Here is a 23,033-nt window from a genome sequence, read left to right as displayed (position 1 = left end):
CACCTTCACCACCTCCGCATCACCTGCGCTCAGGTGAGCCTTACCTGGTGTTGTGCTCTTGTGCCAGCTGCTCGCGGTCCCACGCCGCTAGCCGCTCATCCGTCACGTAATCCAGGAGCGCCGCGAAGACGCGACGCAGCACCCGCTCACGGCAGAACCTCTGAGCCCGCGCCTCCAGGAATGAGCGGTAGTCCTTCAGCTGAACACACACACACACAGTGGGTCCAAATCAGACACATCACTCCAATTCCACAGCCTTTCCTCTCCAAAAGGAGATTATGGTCTGATTGCGGCCACAAGTGTGCGCAGTGTGCGTTCGAGTGTGTGAATGAGTGTGTCCATGTGTTTGAACATTTAGGAGCTTGTGTGTGTGTGTGTGAGTATTTCTATGGCCATATTTGGAAGGTGGAATGTGCATGTGTACATGCCTGTGTATGTATGTTAATGGATCCAAATGAGACTGCGATCTATATGTGTATGTGCATCAGCACAGGTGTAAATGTGTTGGAATACATGCACATATGTGTGTGTGTGTGTGTGCATACCCGCTTCCAGCTGGCGAGGCTCCTCCGCAGGAGTATATTTCGGTGGAGGTGGGCGGCACAGGCCTCTCGGTGAGCCTGGCGCTGTTGGCTGGCGCTGTGCCAAAGCAGGAAGCAGCGTCTGAGGGCCCGGTGGCCATGATGGGTGGTAGCCAGCTGGGGGGGATACAGAGCAGGTGTAAGACATACTCATATCACACACACACTCTCCATCAAGGACACACTCTTCACTTCACATACACCCCCCCCCCCCCGCCACCTTCACACACATACTCACACAAACACATTCACACACACACTCCCTCCATTTCCCATTGCTGTGTGTCATTACACTTTCTCTCTCTCTGTCATTCTTTCTCTCTCTTTCTCTCCTTTGTCCCACGTCACCCTTTCTCTCACTGTCTTCCTTCTCTTACCTCTCACTATCATCTCTTTGCAATCATTCTTTCTCGCACTCTCACTGGCCTTCATTCTATCCCACTCCCTCGCTTCCTTGTCATTCTCTTTTTCTTGCTCTCCCAAACCACCTTTCCTGTACTCGCGCTCTCTCACTCTCTTGCGCTCTCTCTCTCTCTCTCTCTCTCTCTCTCTCTCTCTTCCTCCCCCTCACTGTGATTATCAGATGTCAGTTCGGCGCAAGCCTTCTAAATAACAGGTGGTCAAGCAGGTGCTTAAGCTACAGTAACCCGTAAACATAATCAGAGCACAGGAAATGAGAATGTCATCATGTGACAAGGAACAGCTGGCCTTCCGGTGTCACTTACTAATATATGTGTGTGTTGGTTTAATTACAGTGCATGAAAATGCACTGTACTGTTCTTCCAAGACTTCTTATTAGAGTGCATGAAAATGCACTCTACTGTTATGCTGTTTATTCTTATTACAGTGCATGAAAATGCACTGTACTGTTCTTCCTCGGTCTTCTTCTTATTCTTCTTCTAACGCACGCAATTCAGCTTCAACCGCTTAACGTAGAAACTCCGTTCAAATTTTGACGCGTAGGTCTTACTTACGCGATGTGGGCTTTGTATTTTTCAACTTTGTAACTTTTATACTTTTTAAACTATTAGTTAAAAACTATTACAATTTCCCCCATAGACTTAACATGGCTCATTATGACATCACTGCAGCAATTAGAATGTTACCCCAGCTGGTCAGCCACCTGGGCACCAACTGTCAGTTTCTCTCAGGCTTTACAATCTCTCTGAAGACTACATATTCTGTTCCCCTGTATCCTCTGCGCACAAAAGTATCAAAATAAGTCCTCCTAATTCCATTCAACTTTATATCCATTCATCTTCTTCAAACCATTCACTCATCCACCCATTCTAAACAGTCTGCCTATCAACATCAATAAGACGCTCTACATTCAACTTTTAAACAATCTACTCTGTCTCAGGCTGGCTCTCTTAAGACTAGCCAGTTAAATTGATTACACCTGTATCTGTATCCACTACTCTCAGTAGAGAGCTGTGTCTCTCCATTCTACAAGAATATATGGCACATTCCATCCAACATTCTATCCATTCATCTTCTTCAGACCATTCACTCATCCACCCATTAAACTGTCTATCAACATCTATTAAACAATCTGTCTATCAACATCCATTAAACTCTCTGTCTATCAACATTAATTAGACTATCTACATTCAACTTTTAAATTATTTACTCTGTCTCAGGCTTTAAGAGTACTCTGGCTCTCTTAAGACTAGCCAGTTAAATTGATTACACCTGTGTCAACTACTCTCAGAGAGCTGTATCAGTGTCTCTCTTAACAAGAATATAAGGCACATTCCATCCAACCTTCTATCCATTCATCTTCTTCAGACCATTCACTCATCCACCCATTAAACTGTCAATCAATATCTATTAAACAATCTGCCTATCAACATCCATTAAACATTCTGTCTATCAACATTAATTAGACTATCTACATACAACTTTTAAAGTATTTACTGTGGGTCCCTCTCAAGCAGCGTTTATATGTCCTCCCTCGCTCCTCGATCCTCAATGATCTACATAAAGAAAGAGAGAAGAAGGGCTAGACTATCCCATTGTTGCCGCTCCATCATTCTTTATGTAGATCAGTGAGGAGCGAGAGAGGACGCGTAAACGCTATATGAGAGGCACCTTCTGTCTCAGGCTTTAAGCATACAATCTCATTAAGACTACAGATCCTGTTTCACTACGTCCTCTGTCCACAACTGTTTCAAAATAAAGGTCCTCACTGCAATAATACACTATTAAAATCATTTAACCATTTAAACTACTCAACTATTGAACTGTTCAACCATTCCAACTGTCAGTTATCATCCACTATGCCTCCAGTCAACTACATGAAACCTCCATGTACCTAGCAACCAACAGAGCAACCATTAAAATTAAGTGTTTATGACCGTTTCCATAGCAACCAACATGATTATACTGCAGTAACTTCTTGTTTCCTGATAGTGGCCACCATGGATAACCTAGCAACAAATTTTTCAAAATAAAAGTCCTCACTAGCAAGTTAGGTAGTTAGCATAGTTAGCATTGTTAGCATAGTTAGCATTTTTAGTAGAACTGCAACATATCATCAACTAAGTTAGCTAATCAACCTGGTTAGCATTGTTAGCAAATTTAGCATTGTTAGCATAGTTAGCATTTTTAGCAATACTGCTAGAAATCATCGGTTAAGTTAGCTAATCAACCTGGTTAGCATTGTTAGTAAAGTTAGCATTGCTAGCATAATAAGCATTTTTAGCGTAACTGCTAGAAATCATTAGCTAAGTTAGCTAATCAACATTTTAACATGAATAGAAATCATTAGTTAAGTTAGAACTGTAACGTTTCATCTTTAAAACGTCTACCTTCACACTATCAACTCTCTGTAAACTATGCAACCACCATGTTTACCCTAGCTACACCTTAGTAACCATATCTACATTATCTATCTATTTTTGCATTTTCATGCACTGGTAATTCCTTGGAATTGCATTTCTAGTTATCGATATTATTACAGTGCATGAAAATGCACTGTACTGTTCTTCCTATTCTTCTTATTATTATTATTACAGTGCATGAAAATGCACTGTACTGTTCTTCCTAGGCTTCAACTTCTTATTATTACAGTGCATGAAAATGCACTGTACTGTTCTTCCTAGGCTTCTTATTATTATAGTGCATGAAAATGCACTATATTGTTCTTCCTAGGTTTCTTATTATTATTATTCCACTTCTTCTTCTAACGCTCGCAATTCAGCTTGAACCGTTTAACGTAGAAACTTGATTCAAACTTTGCTACGTAGGTCTTACTTAGGAGACCTGTGGAATATATTTTTCAACTTTGTAACTTTTATACTTTTTAAACTATGAATTAAAAACGATTAAAAATTTCCCCATAGACTTAACATTGCTCATTATGACATCACGGCAGCAATTAGAATGTTACGCCAGGTGGCCAGTCCAGGTGCAGCAGCTCTCTCTCTCTCTCAGGCTACATACACTGGCTCTCTTGAGACTACATTTTCTGTTCCCCTGTATCAACATAAGTCTTCCTAATTCCATCCAACTTTCTATCCATTCATCTTCTTCAAACCATTCACTCATCCACCCATTCTAAACAGTCTGCCTATCAACATCAATTAGACGATCTACATTCAACTTTTAAACAATCTACTCTGTCTCAGGCTTTAAGGATACACTCTGGATCTTAAGACTAGCCAGTTAAATTGATTACACCTGTATCTGAATCCACCACTCTCAGTAGAGAGCTGTGTCTCTCCACTCTACAAGAATATAAGGCACATTCCATCCAACTTTCTATCCATTCATCTTCTTCAGCCCATTCACTCATCCACCCATTAAACTGTCTATCAACATCTATTAAACAATCTGCCTATCAACATCCATTAAACTCTCTGTCTATCAACATTAATTAGACTATCTACATTCAACTTTTAAATTATTTACTCTGTCTCTCTGGCTCTCTTAAGACTAGCCAGTTAAATTGATTACACCTGTATCAACTACTCTCACAGAGCTGTATCAGTGTCTCTCTTAACAAGAATATAAGGCACATTCCATCCAACCTTCTATCCATTCATCTTCTTCAGACCATTCACTCATCCACCCATTAAACTGTCAATCAATATCTATTAAACAATCTGCCTATCAACATCCATTAAACATTCTGTCTATCAACATTAATTAGACTATCTACATACAACTTTTAAAGTATTTACTGTGGGTGCCTCTCAAGCAGCGTTTATATGTCCTCCCTCACTCCTCGCTCCTCACTGATCTACATAAAGAAAGATAGAAGAAGGGCTAGACTATCCCATTGTTGCCGCTCCATCATTCTTTATGTAGATCAGTGAGGATCGAGGAGCGAGAGAAGACACGTAAACGCTATATGAGAGGCACCTTCTGTCTAAGGCTTTAAGCATACAATCTCATTAAGACTACAGATCCTGTTTCACTACTTCCTCTGTCCACAACTGTTTCAAAATAAAAGTCCTCACTGCAATAATACACTATTAAATCATTTAACCATTGAAACTACTCAACTATTGAACTGTTCAACCATTCCAACTGTCAGTTATCATCCACTATGCCTCCGGTCAACTACATGAAACCTCCATGTACCTAGCAACCAACATAGCAACCATTAAAATTAAGTGTTTATGACCGTTTCCATAGCAACCAACATGATTATACTGCAGTAACTTCTTGTTTCCTGATAGTGGCCACCATGGATACCCTAGCAACAAATGTTTCAAAATAAAAGTCCTCACTAGCAAGTTAGCTAGTTAGCATGGTTAGCATTGTTAGCATAGTTAGCATTTTTAGCATAACTGCAAAAAATCATTAACTAAGTTAGCTAATCAAACTGGTTAGCATTGTTAGCAAATTTAGCATTGTTAGCATAGTTAGCATTTTTAGCATTACTGCTAGAAATCATCGGATAAGTTGGCTAATCAACCTGGTTAGCATTGTTAGTAAAGTTAGCATTGCTAGCATAATTAGCATTTTTAGCATAACTGCTAGAAATCATTAGCTAAGTTAGCTAATCAACATTTTAACATGAATATAAATCATTAGTTAAGTTAGAACTGGAATGTTTCATCTACTGTCTACCTTCACACTATCAACTCTCTGTAAACTATGCAACCACCATGTTTACCCTAGCTACATCTTAGTAACCATATCTACATTATCTATCTATTTTTGCATTTTCATGCACTGGTAATTCCTTGGAATTGCATTTCTAGTTAAACTTCTTCTTCTAACGCTCGCAATTCAGCTTCAACCGTTTAACGTAGAAACTTCATTCAAACTTTGTTGCGTAGGTCTTGCTTATGCCATATGTGCTTTGTATTTTTCAACTTTGTAACTTTTATACTTTTTAAACTATTAGTTAAAAACTATCACCATTTCCCCCATAGACTTAACATTGCTCATTATGACATCACGGCAGCAATTAGAATGTTACCCCAGCTGGTCAGCCACCTGGGCACCAACTGTCAGTTTCTCTCAGGCTCCTCTCTGAAGACTACATATTCTGTTCCCCTGTATCCTCTGTGCACAACAGTATCAAAATAAGTCCTCCTAATTCCATCCAACTTTATATCCATTCATCTTCTTCAAACCATTCACTCATCCACCCATTCTAAACAGTCTGCCTATCAACAACATCAATTAGACGCTCTACATTGAACTTTTAAACAATCTACTCTGTCTCAGGCTGGCTCTCTTAAGACTAGCCAGTTAAATTGATTACACCTGTATCTGTATCCACTACTCTCAGTAGAGAGCTGTGTCTCTCCATTCTACAAGAATATAAGGCACATTCCATCCAACATTCTATCCATTCATCTTCTTCAGACCATTCACTCATCCACCCATTAAACTGTCAATCAATATAAAACAATCTGCCTATCAACATCCATTAAACATTCTATCTATCAACATTAATTAGACTATCTACATACAACTTTTAAAGTATTTACTGTGGGTCCCTCTCAAGCAGCGTTTATATGTCCTCCCTCGCTCCTCGATCCTCAATGATCTACATAAAGAAAGATAGAAGAAGGGCTAGACTATCCCATTGTTGCCGCTCCATCATTCTTTATGTAGATCAGTGAGGAGCGAGAGAGGACGCGTAAACGCTATGAGAGGCACCTTCTGTCTCAAGCTTTAAGCATACAATCTCATTAAGACTACAGATCCTGTTTCACTACTTCCTCTGTCCACAACTGTTTCAAAATAAAGGTCCTCACTGCAATAATACACTATTAAATCATTTAACCATTGAAACTACTCAACTATTGAACTGTTCAACCATTCCAACTGTCAGTTATCATCCACTATGCCTCCAGTCAACTACATGAAACCTCCATGTACCTAGCAACCAACATAGCAACCATTAAAATTAAGCGTTTATGACCGTTTCCATAGCAACCAACATGATTATACTGCAGTAACTTCTTGTTTCCTGATAGTGGCCACCATGGATACCCTAGCAACAAATGTTTCAAAATAAAAGTCCTCACTAGCAAGTTAGCTAGTTAGCATAGTTAGCATTGTTAACATAGTTAGCATTTTTAGCATAACTGCTAGAAATCATCGGTTAAGTTAGCTAATCAACCTGGTTAGCATTGTTAGTAAAGTTAGCATTGCTAGCATAATAAGCATTTTTAGCGTAACTGCTAGAAATCATTAGCTAAGTTAGCTAATCAACATTTTAACATGAATAGAAATCATTAGTTAAGTTAGAACTGGAATGTTTCATCTTTAAACTGTCTACCTTCACACTATCAACTCTCTGTAAATTATGCAACCACCATGTTTACCCTAGCTACACCTTAGTAACCATATCTACATTATCTATCTATTTTTGCATTTTCATGCACTGGTAATTCCTTGGAATTGCATTTCTAGTTCTTCTTCTAACGCACGCAATTCAGCTTCAACCGCTTAACGTAGAAACTCCATTCAAACTATGTCGCGTAGGTCTTACTTACGCGATGTGTGCTTTGTATTTTTCAACTTTGTAACTTTTATACTTTTTAAACTATTAGTTAAAAACTATTACCATTTCCCCCATAGACTTAACATTGCTCATTATGACATCACGGCAGCAATTAGAATCTTATGCCAGGTGGCCGGCCACCTGGGCACCAACTGTCAGTTTCTCTCAGGCTCCTCTCTGAAGACTACATATTCTGTTCCCCTGTATCCTCTGCGCACAACAGTATCAAAATAAGTCCTCCTAATTCCATCCAACTTTATATCCATTCATCTTCTTCAAACCATTCACTCATCCACCCATTCTAAACAGTCTGCCTATCAACAACATCAATTAGACGCTCTACATTGAACTTTTAAACAATCTACTCTGTCTCAGGCTGGCTCTCTTGAGACTAGCCAGTTAAATTGATTACACCTGTATCTGTATCCACTACTCTCAGTAGAGAGCTGTGTCTCTCCATTCTACAAGAATATAAGGCACATTCCATCCAACCTTCTATCCATTCATCTTCTTCAGACCATTCACTCATCCACCCATTAAACTGTCAATCAATATCTATTAAACAATCTGCCTATCAACATCCATTAAACATTCTGTCTATCAACATTAATTAGACTATCTACATAAAACTTTTAAAGTATTTACTGTGGGTCCCTCTCAAGCACCGTTTATATGTCCTCCCTCGCTCCTCAATGATCTACATGAAGAAAGATAGAAGAAGGGCTAAACTATCCCATTGTTGCCGCTCCATCATTCTTTATGTAGATCAGTAAGGAGCGAGAGAGGACGCGTAAACGCTATGAGAGGCACCTTCTGTCTCAGGCTTTAAGCATACAATCTCATTAAGACTACAGATCCTGTTTCACTACTTCCTCTGTCCACAACTGTTTCAAAATAAAGGTCCTCACTGCAATAATACACTATTAAATAATTTAACCATTGAAACTACTCAACTATTGAACTGTTCAACCATTCCAACTGTCAGTTATCATCCACTATGCCTCCAGTCAACTACATGAAACCTCCATGTACCTAGCAACCAACATAGCAACCATTAAAATTAAGTGTTTATGACCGTTTCCATAGCAACCAACATGATTATACTGCAGTAACTTCTTGCTTCCTGATAGTGGCCACCATGGATACCCTAGCAACAAATGTTTCAAAATAAAAGTCCTTACTAGCAAGTTAGCATGGTTAGCATAGTTAGCATTGTTAGCATAGTTAGCATTTTTAGCATGACTGCAAAAAATCATCAACTAAGTTAGCTAATCAACCTGGTTAGCATTGTTAGCAAATTTAGCATTGTTAGCATAGTTAGCATTTTTAGCATTACTGCTAGAAATCATCGGTTCAGTTAGCTAATCAACCTGGTTAGCATTGTTAGTAAAGTTAGCATTGCTAGCATAATACGCATTTTTAGCGCAACTGCTAGAAATCATTAGGTAAGTTAGCTAATCAACATTTTAACATGAATAGAAATCATTAGTTAAGTTAGAACTGGAACGTTTCATCTTTAAACTGTCTACCTTCACACTATCAACTCTCTGTAAACTATGCAACCACCATGTTTACCCTAGCTACACCTTAGTAACCATATCTACATTATCTATCTATTTTTGCATTTTCATGCACTGGTAATTCCTTGGAATTGCATTTCTAGTTATTCTTTTTACCTTTTTGTGCGCGCTATTCAGCCCGAACCGCTTAACGTACAAACTTGGTTGAAACACCGTTCCGTAGATCTTCCAAATATCTACTAGACAATCTATTTGACATTTTTGAGAAGTTTATACTTTTTGAGATATTTGTAATTAAAAGTGTATTTTTCCCCCATAGACTTTAATGGAGAATGTGATGTCATAATGAGCCAGAACTCTCAGTTCCCAGTCTAGTTAGAACACTGCCCTGTGAATCCAACTGTCACTTTTAAGCAAAGATTCTAGAACAGAGCTCCACTATAGAATCTTTGCCTTTATGCATACAATCTGGCTCTCCCTGAACTACACATAGTATAGAAGTGTTTCCTGTGTGTCAAAATAAAAGTCTACCCAGCAGATTGCATCCCCTCGTGTAATTCCTCGGGAATTGCATTTCTAGTTACAGTGCATGCAAATGCACTGTACTGTTCTTCCTAGACTTCTTCTTATTATTATTCCGCTGATCGATTTTTCTAACCGCAATTTCTCTTCAACCGTTTAACTTAGAAACGTCATTCAAACTCTGTAACGTAGGTCTTCTAATGGATCGGGTTGGTATGACTTTTCAACTTTGTAACTTTTATACTTTTTAAACTATAAATTAAAAACTATTAAAAATTACCCCATAGACTTAACATTGGCCTCTATGACATCACAATCGGGTCGTTGAGCAATTAGAATCTTATGCCAGGTGGCCAGCCCATCTGCAGCAGCCCTCTCTCTCTCAGGCTTTAAGCATACAATCTCTCTGTGAAGACTACATATCCTGTTAACTGTTTCCTCTGTCCACAACTGTTTCAAAATAAAAGTCCTCACTGCAATAATACACTATTAACTCATTTAATCATTGAAAATACTCATCTACTGAACTGTTCAACCATTCCAACTGTCAGTTATCATCAACTATGCTTCCATTCAACTACGTGAAACCTCCATGTACCTAGCAACCAACATAGCAACCATTAAAATTAAGCATTTATGACCGTTTCCATAGCAACCAACATGATTATACTGCAGTAACTTCTTGTTTCCTGATATTGGCCACCATGGATACCCTAGCAACAAATGTTTCAAAATAAAAGTCCTCACTAGCAAGTTAGCTAGTTAGCAATGCTTAGCATTGTTAGCTTAGTTAGCATTTTTAACATAACTGCTAGAAATCATTAGCTAAGTTAGCTAATCAACCTGGTTAGCATTGTTAGCATTGTTAGCATAGTTAGCATTTTTAACATAACTGCAAGAAATCATCAACTAATTTAGCTAATCAACTTAGTTAGCATTGTTAACAAATTTAACATTGTTAACATAGTTAGCATTTTTAGCATTACTGCTAGAAATCATCAGCTAAGTTAGCTAATCAACCTGGTTAGCATGGTTAGTAAAGTTAGCATCGTTACCATAGTTAGCATTGCTAACATAGTTAAGCATGTTTAACATGACTGCTAGTAATCATTAGCTAAGTTAGCTAATCAACCTGGTTAGCACTGTTAGTATAGTTAACATTTTTACCATAACTGCAAGAAATCAGTAGTTAAGTTAACCAATCAACCTGGTTATCATTGTTACCATAGTTAACATTTTAACATGAATAGAAATCATTAGTTAAGTTAGAACTGGAATGTTTCAGCCTTAAACTGTCTACCTTGACACTATCAACTTTCTTTAAACTATGCAATCACCGTCTTTACCCTAGCTACACCTTAGTAGCCATATCTACATTATCTATCTATACATTTTTGCATTTTCATGCACTGGTAATTCCTTGGAATTGCATTTCTAGTTAAACTTCTTCTTCTAACGCTCGCAATTCAGCTTCAACCGTTTAACGTAGAAACTTCATTCAAACTTTGTTGCGTAGGTCTTGCTTATGCCATATGTGCTTTATATTTTTCAACTTTGTAACTTTTATACTTTTTAAACTATTAGTTAAAAACTATCACCATTTCCCCCATAGACTTAACATTGCTCATTATGACATCACGGCAGCAATTAGAATGTTACCCCAGCTGGTCAGCCACCTGGGCACCAACTGTCAGTTTCTCTCAGGCTCCTCTCTGAAGACTACATATTCTGTTCCCCTGTATCCTCTGCGCACAACAGTATCAAAATAAGTCCTCCTAATTCCATCCAACTTTATATCCATTCATCTTCTTCAAACCATTCACTCATCCACCCATTCTAAACAGTCTGCCTATCAACAACATCAATTAGACGCTCTACATTGAACTTTTAAACAATCTACTCTGTCTCAGGCTGGCTCTCTTAAGACTAGCCAGTTAAATTGATTACACCTGTATCTGTATCCACTACTCTCAGTAGAGAGCTGTGTCTCTCCATTCTACAAGAATATAAGGCACATTCCATCCAACATTCTATCCATTCATCTTCTTCAGACCATTCACTCATCCACCCATTAAACTGTCTATCAACATCTATTAAACAATCTGTCTATCAACATCCATTAAACTCTCTGTCTATCAACATTAATTAGACTATCTACATTCAACTTTTAAATTATTTACTCTGTCTCAGGCTTTAAGATACTATGGCTCTCTTAAGACTAGCCAGTTAAATTGATTACACCTGTATCAACTACTCTCAGAGAGCTATATCAGTGTCTCTCTTAACAAGAATATAAGGCACATTCCATCCAACCTTCTATCCATTCATCTTCTTCAGACCATTCACTCATCCACCCATTAAACTGTCAATCAATATCTATTAAACAATCTGCCTATCAACATCCATTAAACATTCTGTCTATCAACATTAATTAGACTATCTACATACAACTTTTAAAGTATTTACTCTGGGTACCTCTCAAGCAGCGTTTATATGTCCTCCCTCGCTCCTCGATCCTCAATGATCTACATAAAGAAAGATAGAAGAAGGGCTACACTATCCCATTGTTGCCGCTCCATCATTCTTTATGTAGATCAGTGAGGATTGAGGAGCGAGAGAGGACGCGTAAACGCTATATGCGAGGCACCTTCTGTCTCAGGCTTTAAGCATACAATCTCATTAAGACTACAGATCCTGTTTCACTACTTCCTCTGTCCACAACTGTTTCAAAATAAAGGTCCTCACTGCAATAATACACTATTAAATCATTTAACCATTGTAACTACTCAACTATTTAACTGTTCAACCATTCCAACTGTCAGTTATGAACTATGCCTCCAGTCAACTACACGAAAACTCCATGTACCTAGCAACCAACATAGCAACCATTACAATTAAGCGTTTATGACCGTTTCCATAACAACCAACATGATTATACTGCAGTAACTTCTTGTTTCCTGATAGTGGCCACCATGGATACCCTAGCAACAAATGTTTCAAAATAAAAGTCCTCACTAGCAAGTTAGCTAGTTATCATGGTTAGCAATTTTAACATTGTTAGCATAGTTAGCATTTTTAGCATTATTGCTAGAAATCATCAGTTAAGTTAGCTAATCAACCTGGTTAGCATTGTTAGTTTAAGTTAGCATTGTTACCATAGTTAGCATTGCTACCATAGTTAGCATTTTTAGCATAACTGCTAGAAATCATTAGCTAAGTTAGCTAATCAACCTGGTTAGCACTGTGATCATAGTTAGCATAGTTAACATTTTTACCATTACTGCATGAAATCAGTAGCTAAGTTAACCAATCAACCTGGTTATCATTGTTACCATAGTTAACATTTTAACATGAATAGTAATCATTAGTTAAGTTAGAACTGGGAATGTTTCAGCTTTAAACTGTCTACCTTCACACTATCAACTCTCTGTAAACTATGTAACCACCATGTTTACCCTAGCTACACCTTAGTAACCATATCTACATTATCTATCTATTTTTGCATTTCATGCACTGGTAATTCCTTGGAATTGCATTTCTAGTTAGAGTGCATGAAAATGCACTCTACTGTTATCCGATTTATTCTTATTATAGGTCATTATTATTCTTCTAACGCTTTTTGTGCGTGCAATTCAGCTTCAACCGTATAACGTAGAAACTTCATTCAAATTGCGCTGCGTAGGTCTTAATTAGGTGACTTCAGCTATGTTTTTTTGAACTTTGTAACTTTTATACTTTTTGAACTATTAAATAAAAACTATTAAAATTTCCCCATAGACTTAACATTGTGATTATGACATCATAATAGGGCAATTAGAATCTTATGCCAGGTGGCCAGTCCAGGTGCAGCAGCTCTCTCTCTCTCAGGCTTTAAGCATACAATCTCATTAAGACTACAGATCCTGTTTCACTACTTCCTCTGTCCACAACTGTTTCAAAATAAAAGTCCTCATTGCAATAATACACTATTAAATCATTTAACCATTGAAACTACTCAACTATTTAACTGTTCAACCATTCCAACTGTCAGTTATCATCAACTATGCCTCCAGTCAACTACATGAAACCTCCACGTACCTAGCAACCAACATAGCAACCATTAAAAATAAGCGTTTATGACCGTTTCCATAGCAACCAACATGATTTTACTACAGTAACTTCTTTATTCCTGATAGTGGCCACCATAGATACCCTATCAACAAATGTTTCAAAATAAAAGTCCTCACTAGCAAGTTAGCATTGTTAGCATAGTTAGCATTTTTTGCATAACTGCTAGAAATGATTAGAAGTTAGCTAATCAACCTGGTTAGCATTGTTAGCATAGTTAGCATTGTTAGCATTTTTACCATTACTGCTAGAAATCATTAGTTCAGTTAGAACTGTAATGTTTAAGCTTTAAACTGTCTACCTTCACACTATCAGCTTTCTTTAAACTATGCAACCACCATGTTTACCCTAGTTACACCTTAGTAACTATATCTACATTATCTACTGTATCTATACATTTTTGCATTTTCATGCACTCGTAATTTCCTTGGAATTACATTCTCTAGTTATTATTCTTCTTCAGACACTTTTTGTGCGTTCAATTCAGCTTCAACCGTTCGACGTAGAAACTTCATTCAAACTGCGCTGCGTAGGTCTTACTTAGGTGACTTCAGCTATGTAATTTTCATCTTTGAAAACTTTATCGTTTAATTTATATGAATTTTTTAAAACATTTTTTCTCCCATAGACTTAACATTGGATTATGACATCACAATGAAGTCGTTAAGCAATTAGAATCTTAAGCCAGGTGTTCAAAGCCACCTGGCAGCAACTCTCTGTCTCAGGCTTTCTGGCTCTCTTAAGACTATATATCCTGTTCAACTGTTTCCTCTACCCACAACTGTTTCAAAATAAAAGTCCTCATCATTTTTGCATTTTCATGCACTCGTAATTTCCTTGGAATTACATCTCTAGTTATTATTATTCCGCTTACCAATTTCATTTTTTCTATTCAGCTTGAACCGTTTAACCTAGAAACTTCATTCAAACGTCGCAACGTAGGTCTTAAATAGGGGAATGCTGCCATGTATTTTTCAACTTTTTTACTTTTATCCTTTTTAAACTATAAATTAAAAACTATTACAAATTTCCCCATAGACTTAACATTGGCCTCTATGACATCACAATCGGGTCGTTAAGCAATTAGAATCTTATGCCAGGTGGCCAGCCCCACCTGCAGCAGCCCTCTCTCTCTCAGGCTTTAAGCATACAATCTCTCTGTGAAGACTACATATCCTGTTAAACTCTTGTTCCTCTTTCCACAACCGTTTCAAAATAAAAGTCCTCACTGCAATAATACACGAATAAATCATTTAACCATCGAAACTACTCAACTATTTAACTGTTCAACCATTCCAACTGTCAGTTATCATCAACTATGCCTCCAGTCAACTACATGAGACCTCCATGTACCTAACAACCGTCAAAATTAAGCGTTTATGACCGTTTCCATAGCAACCAACATGATTTTACTACAGTAACTTCTTTATTCCTGATATTGGCAGTCATGGATACCCTATCAACAAATGTTTCAAAATAAAAGTCCTCAGTAGCAAGTTAGCTAGTTAGCATGGTTAGCATTGTTAACATAATTAGCATTTTTAGCATAATTGCTAAAATGATTACCTAAGTTAGCTAATCAACCTGGTTAGCATAGTTAGCATTTTTAGCATAACTGCTAAAAATGATTAGCTAATCAATGTGGTTAGCTTTGTTAGCATTGTTAGCATTTTTAGCATTACTGTTAAAAATCATTAGCCAAGTAAACCAATCAACCTGGTTATCATTGTTAGCATAGTCAACATTTTAGAATACCTGTTAGAAATCATTAGTTAAGTTAGAACAGGAATGTTTAAGCTTTGAAATGTCTACCTTAACACAATCAACTCTCTTTAAACTATGCAACCACCATGTTTACCCTAGCTACACCTTAGTAACCATCTCTACATTATCTATCTATAATTTTTTTTCCATTTTCATGCACTGGTAATTCCTTGGAATTGCATTTCTAGTTTACAAATGAGATCTTCATATGTTCAGCTGCTTGCATAATATTTACGTGAACTTTCTAGACAAGGGGCATTGGGCATAGATATGGGTCACACTGAGGTCAAATAGCCTTTATAAGGACTTAGATATTAAACATGATAACAGATGTTAAACATTTTACTATAACGTATCTGTAGATGATGTAGGTCTCTGTTTAAGACTGTGTTACACAGACCAGACAGAGAGAGAGTGAGAGAGAGAGATCTGTATGAATGAAAAATGGAGGTATATATCTGTAGCCCAGCATGGGTGTGTCTGTGTATATCATAGGCAGATGGGATTGTTCACTTGAGAGTCGTATGTCTTGGTTCTGACTGTAGGTTGGCAATAAGGTGGCGCTGGTGTCGGATGTCGTGACTGTGGGGCGGCCGTCTGGCTCGTCTGGCTGCTCACCTGCGTGTTGCCGTGGCACTGCTCCATGAGCCGTTTCCATGGCGCTAGGCCTTGCCGGAGCAGCAGGCTCCTTTGGTAGTGCTCCTTGGCCTGGTGCAGGAGCTTCTGTTCCCTTTCCTGTTTCATCTGTTTTTCCAGTTCCCTCTGAACACACACACACACACACACACACACACACACACATACATATCATGTACGTATAGATTAACACGGAAACAAGACCAATGCAAGTCTTTTCAAAACATTGATCTATGCTTTACTGTAGTGTTCACTGAATATTTTTCTTTCAAGGCACACTATTTACTGAGAGAAAATGTCACGGCACACCACCATGATATTAAACACACAAAAGTGCCAAAATCACATGTGACGGCCGCAAGGCCTTGCTGTGTCTCTCTGTCTCCTCCCAATTAGGACTTATGAGGTGGGCGGGGTTGCCAGGTCCGCGGCCTATATGGTGCTTTGAATTCCAGCAGTCTCTCTCTCTTGATTTTGGCATGTAGGCCAAACGCCGGTCTGCGCCTGCTGCTGCTTTAGCTTTAGTTATTATTTGATTCATTGTAACATGCAACACGCATACACTACATTACCTACACGCAACACACGCCTGCACCTCACCACTGACCACTGATCGCTACCTATCTATCTACGGTTTTGTTAAGGTATTATTTCTTCGTAATTTGGTTAATAAACCACAATTTATTGTTTAAACATATCACGCCTCCATCCTCCCTCATTGTATGGTTCCCTGGGCCATTACACACATGATAATTGCCGTTTATTACCCCCATGTCATCGAAAGGTCTATTCTATAAAAGTCAGCTATGTTGTTTGACAGTGTTTGTCATGTAATTGGTTGTTAGTTGCACGCAGGTGCAACATTCCTTGACCAATAACAATGGTACCTAGATAGAAAGTGAAAATGAGGAGGAGGAGAAGGAGGAGGATGATGACTAGAACTAACATCATGAAATGTTATTTTAATAGTTCACGGTTTTGTCCAAATGTTAACTATTAGCAATGACAATAAAAACTGCACCAGACCTAAAACTGCACCACACCATTTATCCCAATCTGTGAATAATTGAAACACACACAGCACACAGTGAGGTGCACACCCGTGCAGCCTTCAAAACACACCATTGTGCTGCGGCCCACAGTATGGAAACCAGAACCACTGCACAACAGGACATTGCCATTCCGATCATCATATACCCACACACTCAACACCCACAGATTGACCCTACAGTGTCACGTACCCTACAAGCACTTTTTATTGACGTAAAAGTATTCCATACCTGGGTTTCAACAAGATCCTTTTCTCCTCAGGTGGAATATACACACCTGGCATATTCAAAATGTATCAGGGCATGTTTCAATAACATAGTCATAGAGTCTATGTTACAAAGGCGAATATAATGTAGCCTATATATTGCAGCCTACAGTACACCTACAGTATATGTTGAGAAAAGAATGACAACGACCTCGACCGCTACCAGGATGTCATCTTAAGCAGAAGCCAACATGAACAGACAATATCCAAATCCTAACGTGTAGGCTGAAATTACACATGCATGCACACACACACACACAAACACACACACACACACACACACACACACACACACACACACACACCTCCCGCTCCTTCCTCCGCTCCTCTCTTTTCTTCTCGGAGGCGATACGCTTCTCCTCCTCCTCCACCCTCTGTCTCTCCTCCTCTGCTGCTTTCAGCTGGGCCTGGGGAAACACACGCACACACGCACACACGCACACATACATGCACACACACATGCATACACACACACACACACACACACACACACACATGCACATACGCACACACGCACACAGGCATACACACACACACACACACACACATACACACACACACACACACAGTGTCAACATCCCAGAGGACTGAATTCACCAAGTTAGATAAATGTGAACCTTTTATTCTATATTCACATGACTATTGTAGCATTTGTCATCTTAAATGCATGCTTTAATTGAATCCTCTGAGAACTGATTGCATCAACAGCCATAAATGTGAACATTTTAACATACCTTAAGATGAATAGTAAATTATTCATGTTTATTAAAGTATTAACTGCATTTTTTCTTATTTAAGTAAGGTATGGGTATGTTTAAATTACATGCTTGCAGGGTTTCATCACAAAAAACACCAACCATTTAGGTTCAAACCCACATTGGGCCTCTCTTACCCACAGACATCAATTCAAGTTAGAATATCACACACACACACACACACACACACACACACACACACACACACACACACACACACACACACACACACACACACACACACACACACACACACACAGTACTCACAAGTCTCTCCTGCTCTATCTGTCTCTTCCTCTCCTCTACCTCTTTCCTACGTTCAGCACGCTGTCGAGCTCTCTCCTCCATCGCTATAGAGAGGGAGAGAGAGAGGGAGAGAGAGAGAGAGAGGGGGAGAAAGAGCAATTACCATTTGAACACTTTCTACCTCTGTTCTCAATTTTATGCAGGATCAAAATATGTAGATATAAGTATTTCGCTGTTCACGTTGGCTGTATTTTTCTGTTGTTTTGTCTCCACACATATTGTCTTTTAATCCAACACAACATGCTTTTTAAAGCGACACAATTGTTGTGCTAATTAATTTAGCATGTTTGAGAGCAAGAGAACATACGGCCAGGAGGGTTCAGAGAGCAGCGTTCACAGATATCGACGTGAATCTCACATGTTCCCGGGAATACAGATTTAATTAACAGCCTTTAACCTTTGAGGTAAGCACTTTCATTAGACCAATGGTAGTGGTCAAAAACATGTTCCATTGACCTCTCTCTTGAAAACAACCTTAGCAAATCAAAAATCGAACTGGCCCAAACAAATGGATAACAAGTGTTTTTGTTTGATTCCTCCAAGATGAGGTGCCAGCCCTGTGTAGCTGACACGCATAGCTGACCCATTTTTATCCCAGAGGGACAGGATGAAGTAAACAGAGTTAAAAGAGCAATATGTTTTCTGTCTGTGGTCGTGCACATGAACATGAAACAAATCAAACAGTGTGAATGTCATAATCATACACCATACTATAACAGGAACCAAACAACACTAGTATACTGTATGTTGATTGATGCATGTAAAACCTACAGTTTTATTTACAGTCTACGGTGTAATAACAGATATAGAATATCCACTATTGTGAAAAGTTCTTAGGCACACGTGAAGAAATGCTGCAATGTAAGTATGCTTTCAAAATAACATCAATCACTTCCAGTTTTGTATAGCCCTTTTTAGATGGGTTGTTTCATGAATTTTGTGTGATTTTGGTGGATTTAGTGGTCTTATCTCTCTGTGCCCACTTCTTCATGTAATGGCACGAAACAGCATCCAGCAACATTCAGCCTGCGCTGGCAGAAACCAGTGCAACTTGCGATTACATGGAAAAAACTGACAGAATCAATCAAACACTCAAAATCCAGCCAAAATGTCAACTGCTCCAAAATGGTTGAAACAAGCCACCTGCCTAGCAAAAAAACTGTACAAGTGTAGACATTGACAAATTGTTGCTGTTTGGAAGATGAAGGATGGCCAGAGGTACTATATACAGAATGAATAATATGTATAAAATCATGATAGTTGTTTTTTGTTTTAAATGATGCAGTGTAAAAGTTTGCGTTAGCTTACAGTTATGCCGATTTATTTTGAGTGTGGTTTACCACACGGGACAAAAGCTGGAGATTTGCCAGCTTCTCTCCTCTGGCTATATGATGTGCTTTTATACAGCACATGTTTGTTTGTATGTTTTTCTCCAGCAATGTGTTACTCGACTCCAATCCAATTCCAGTGCCTCACTGCTTTCATTCACCATCACTCAGAAAGATGAATCATTTCGAGCTGGGTGGGCCTCCTCCCTCAAGGCCAAGAACCAACCGAAATTGGACTATAAGTCAATTCTTTTTCATTTAGCACTTCATACATGTGAAAGTTCTGTCTTGAAACTTCAGAACTTCTTTTTCCCTTTACTTCATTCTCTTTGCTCTTTGTTAGTGCCTCCGGAAAGGCAGTTTTCTCTCTTTGATAATGGCTGTCTATGTAAAGCACATGCTTTTATAGCCCAGCATATAACATTGTCCTCACCGGCTGAGTGATTCATGGTATAGACCACTTTCCATTTCTCGTTTGAAATCTTACACACAGTCTACTGAGCGTCACGTTAATATGTATGTGGACTTCAGAGAGAAAGAAAGAAAGAAAGAAAGAATCAGAGAGAGAGAGAGAGAGTAAGAGGGAGATAAAGAGATGCGTAAGTAGGGGGGGAGTCTAAATGAAATAAATGTAGAGAGTCATCATGCAGGCTGCCGTGGAGCTGCGCGCGATGAAAGGAGCACGTGTGTGCGCTTTATGTGCTCGCACGATAACAATGCTTCGCGCTCCGTCTCACATTCCTCCCACGTAGCACTCGGGTTCAACAAAATGCACAGAGAGTGGTAAGGGGAAGAGAAAAACTTTTCCACGCTTCCTGTCAAATCGTTTTCAAGGCTGTTGGAGCCTTGATATTAATTTTTCTTTCTCTTGCATCATCGCTGACATATCAGGCCAAAGCCTTGGGATCACTATTGCGGATGTGTTTGTATTGCGTGTGTGTGTGTGTGTGTGTGTGTGTGTGTGTGTGTGTCTGACCTTGCACAGTAGGGTGCGGGGCTGTGGATTTCTGTTGGTGTCTCGGGACCACGTTTCTCATATTGGTTTTCCCTGAGATGCCTTGGGGCCTGGAAGTAAAACCAATGAATATTAGAGCAACCGTCCGTCACACAGTCGCTGCACACACACAGCTAAAAGAATACTAAATTGTTGTCTTAAGGCTTCCCATTAAAACGTCAACTCTCACGGCCACACACACACACACACACACACACACACACACACGCACAACACTTCCAGTTTTAAGCAAAGGTCCGTTAGTAAATGTCAATACTCAACAGGTGCTCACCTAGCGTCATCCGGCTTCTCTGTGATTGGCTCACTGGGGCCCTGGAGGTTTTTGGGTGGCTGCTGGTGGCCGTCAAGCCGTGTGATTGGCTGCCCGGGCCCCGCTGGGGCGTGCGCAGTGGCCCGCGTCCGCAGCTCCGCCATGCTCCGCGTCTCTTGCAGCCGAGCGATCACTTCCTGCTGATCCCGCAGGAGCCGCCTCTGCTCGGCGATCACCTGCCGCTGCGCGGCGTGCCGGTGCTCGAACCTCCCGCCGCGCAGCTCCACTCCGGGGCATCGGGGGGCATCGGCGAGCAGTCCCTCCTGGGGGCCCTTCCTTCTGGCCAGCTGCTGCAGCTCGGCCACCGTCAGGGCGCCGTGCCCGCGGGTGACCTGCCAAGCCTGCTTCGGCAGGGAACCACCGCCACCACCGCAGGCATCTCCACGGGCATCGCCCCGGGCACCGTCCGTGGCAATTAGAGGGGAGGCGGAGGCAGGCGCAGCGCCAGGGCATTGCAATGCAGGGATGGCAGCCTGCTGGGAGATGAGAAGGGCATCAAATCGGAGATGGCCGGGCATGACTGCACGTCAGCTCCCCTTAGCGCCTGGGTGGGCTGGTATGATGACACTTCTCAGATCACTCCTGGCACAGCACACACATGCACCTGAGGCCAAGACGCTCTCTCTCCTGGCATCGTCCCTGCCACCACCCTCGCCAACTCCACTTCACCCTCTCCCGCTATTCAGTTTTGGTTTTTTTTACATCTACATACATACAATCTCACTTAAAATGCCACTCTGAAAATCCTCTCCTGCTTCAGTTGTTTGTTTCATTTCAGTGCCAGCCTGCCCAGCAAAATAAACTGAAACTTTTATCTCATTGCATTATTTAGCAGAGGAACAAAGTTTCCACGCTTCTGTTGATAAACTTCCTAGACAGAAACATGAGTGATTATCCAAGGTGGCCAGTGCTGGCTCTCGCTGGAGTATTGTGTGCACGACGCCAGCCGCTCCAAGATTAATATGGGAGACCAAATGCTTTCAATTGTGCGCTTTATTGCCTGGCTTGGGCTGGGTGGCTTCTCTGAGCACCTCACCTCATGTTTCATTCATAAACCGTCACTGTAGAGAAAGATAGAGACAAAGAGATGATGAGGAGCAGGAGGACGAGGTGGAGGAGGAGGAGGAGGGAGAAAAGAGGGAGACAGGACCTGGCAGAGAAGAGGAGGAGGAGGAGGAGGAAGAGGGCAAGAAAGAAAGACAGTTGATAATTGAGAAGGGAATGAAGACAGTCTGTTTGTTAGGTAAAGGCTTACCTTGGTCTTTATGGGTTCTGATTGGCTACATTTCTCAGGTAGGTCTGTGATTAGCTGAACAGAGGCGTGCTCAGACCCTAACTTCCCTGAGACGGCAGCAGAAATCAGGGCGGCCATTTTTCGTTTGGTTTCCTCCTGTTGCTGGAGCAGCTCCCGTCGCTCTCTCTCCATTCGACACCAAAGCTGCCAATCATTCAGGCACCGTCTCAGCAGCCTTTTACGGTCACCCTCCGCGGCCACTTGACAACGCCTAAGGGAATATCAACCTGTCAATCAAACACTCTTTACCTCTGTGTTACAACCATCATTATCTCCCATAATTCAAGTGCTTGTACTGGCATCGTGTCCAAGGCTAATTACAAACTAGGCTCTACAAACCTTGAGCAGTCGTTCAATATTGTTTTGGGAGTACAAAACATAAGCTGGCGTGCCAACTCATTATATTTCCAGAGCCTATTCACTTCAGACGGGCCCAGAGGATAGTGACGGGTACTTCTGATGGGAAAGAGTATCCATTTTGTATTCCATAAAAATGCTAATCCCATGGCCAAACTAAATTGCAGAGATGATTAAAAGTGCCCTTGTTTAATGTTTAGGGGACAGGATAGGCTGGTAATCATTTGCATGAAGCGCTTGCAGTTCCAAA

General features: G+C 40.1%; 1 protein-coding gene across 1 annotated transcript in view; it reads right to left on the bottom strand.

Moving 5' to 3' along the window:
- ccdc191 (coiled-coil domain containing 191) overlaps window positions 1-23,033 on the bottom strand; it is a 28,738-nt gene that overhangs the window by 787 nt on the left and 4,918 nt on the right. Inside the window, exons 7-14 of the mRNA XM_062520891.1 lie at window positions 22,388-22,637; window positions 21,094-21,605; window positions 20,784-20,872; window positions 18,441-18,523; window positions 17,724-17,825; window positions 16,086-16,229; window positions 546-698; window positions 45-199 (exon numbers count right to left, since the gene is read on the bottom strand). Of these exons, the coding sequence (XP_062376875.1) occupies window positions 45-199; window positions 546-698; window positions 16,086-16,229; window positions 17,724-17,825; window positions 18,441-18,523; window positions 20,784-20,872; window positions 21,094-21,605; window positions 22,388-22,637 (1,488 nt within the window). The remainder of the gene's footprint in view (window positions 1-44; window positions 200-545; window positions 699-16,085; window positions 16,230-17,723; window positions 17,826-18,440; window positions 18,524-20,783; window positions 20,873-21,093; window positions 21,606-22,387; window positions 22,638-23,033) is intronic.

Source organism: Sardina pilchardus, chromosome 19, assembly GCF_963854185.1.
Source record: "Sardina pilchardus chromosome 19, fSarPil1.1, whole genome shotgun sequence".
In the NCBI taxonomy this organism is placed as follows: domain Eukaryota; kingdom Metazoa; phylum Chordata; class Actinopteri; order Clupeiformes; family Clupeidae; genus Sardina; species Sardina pilchardus.
The sequence above is the reverse complement of the archived record's forward strand: the minus strand, read 5'-3'. Positions and strand labels throughout refer to the sequence as shown.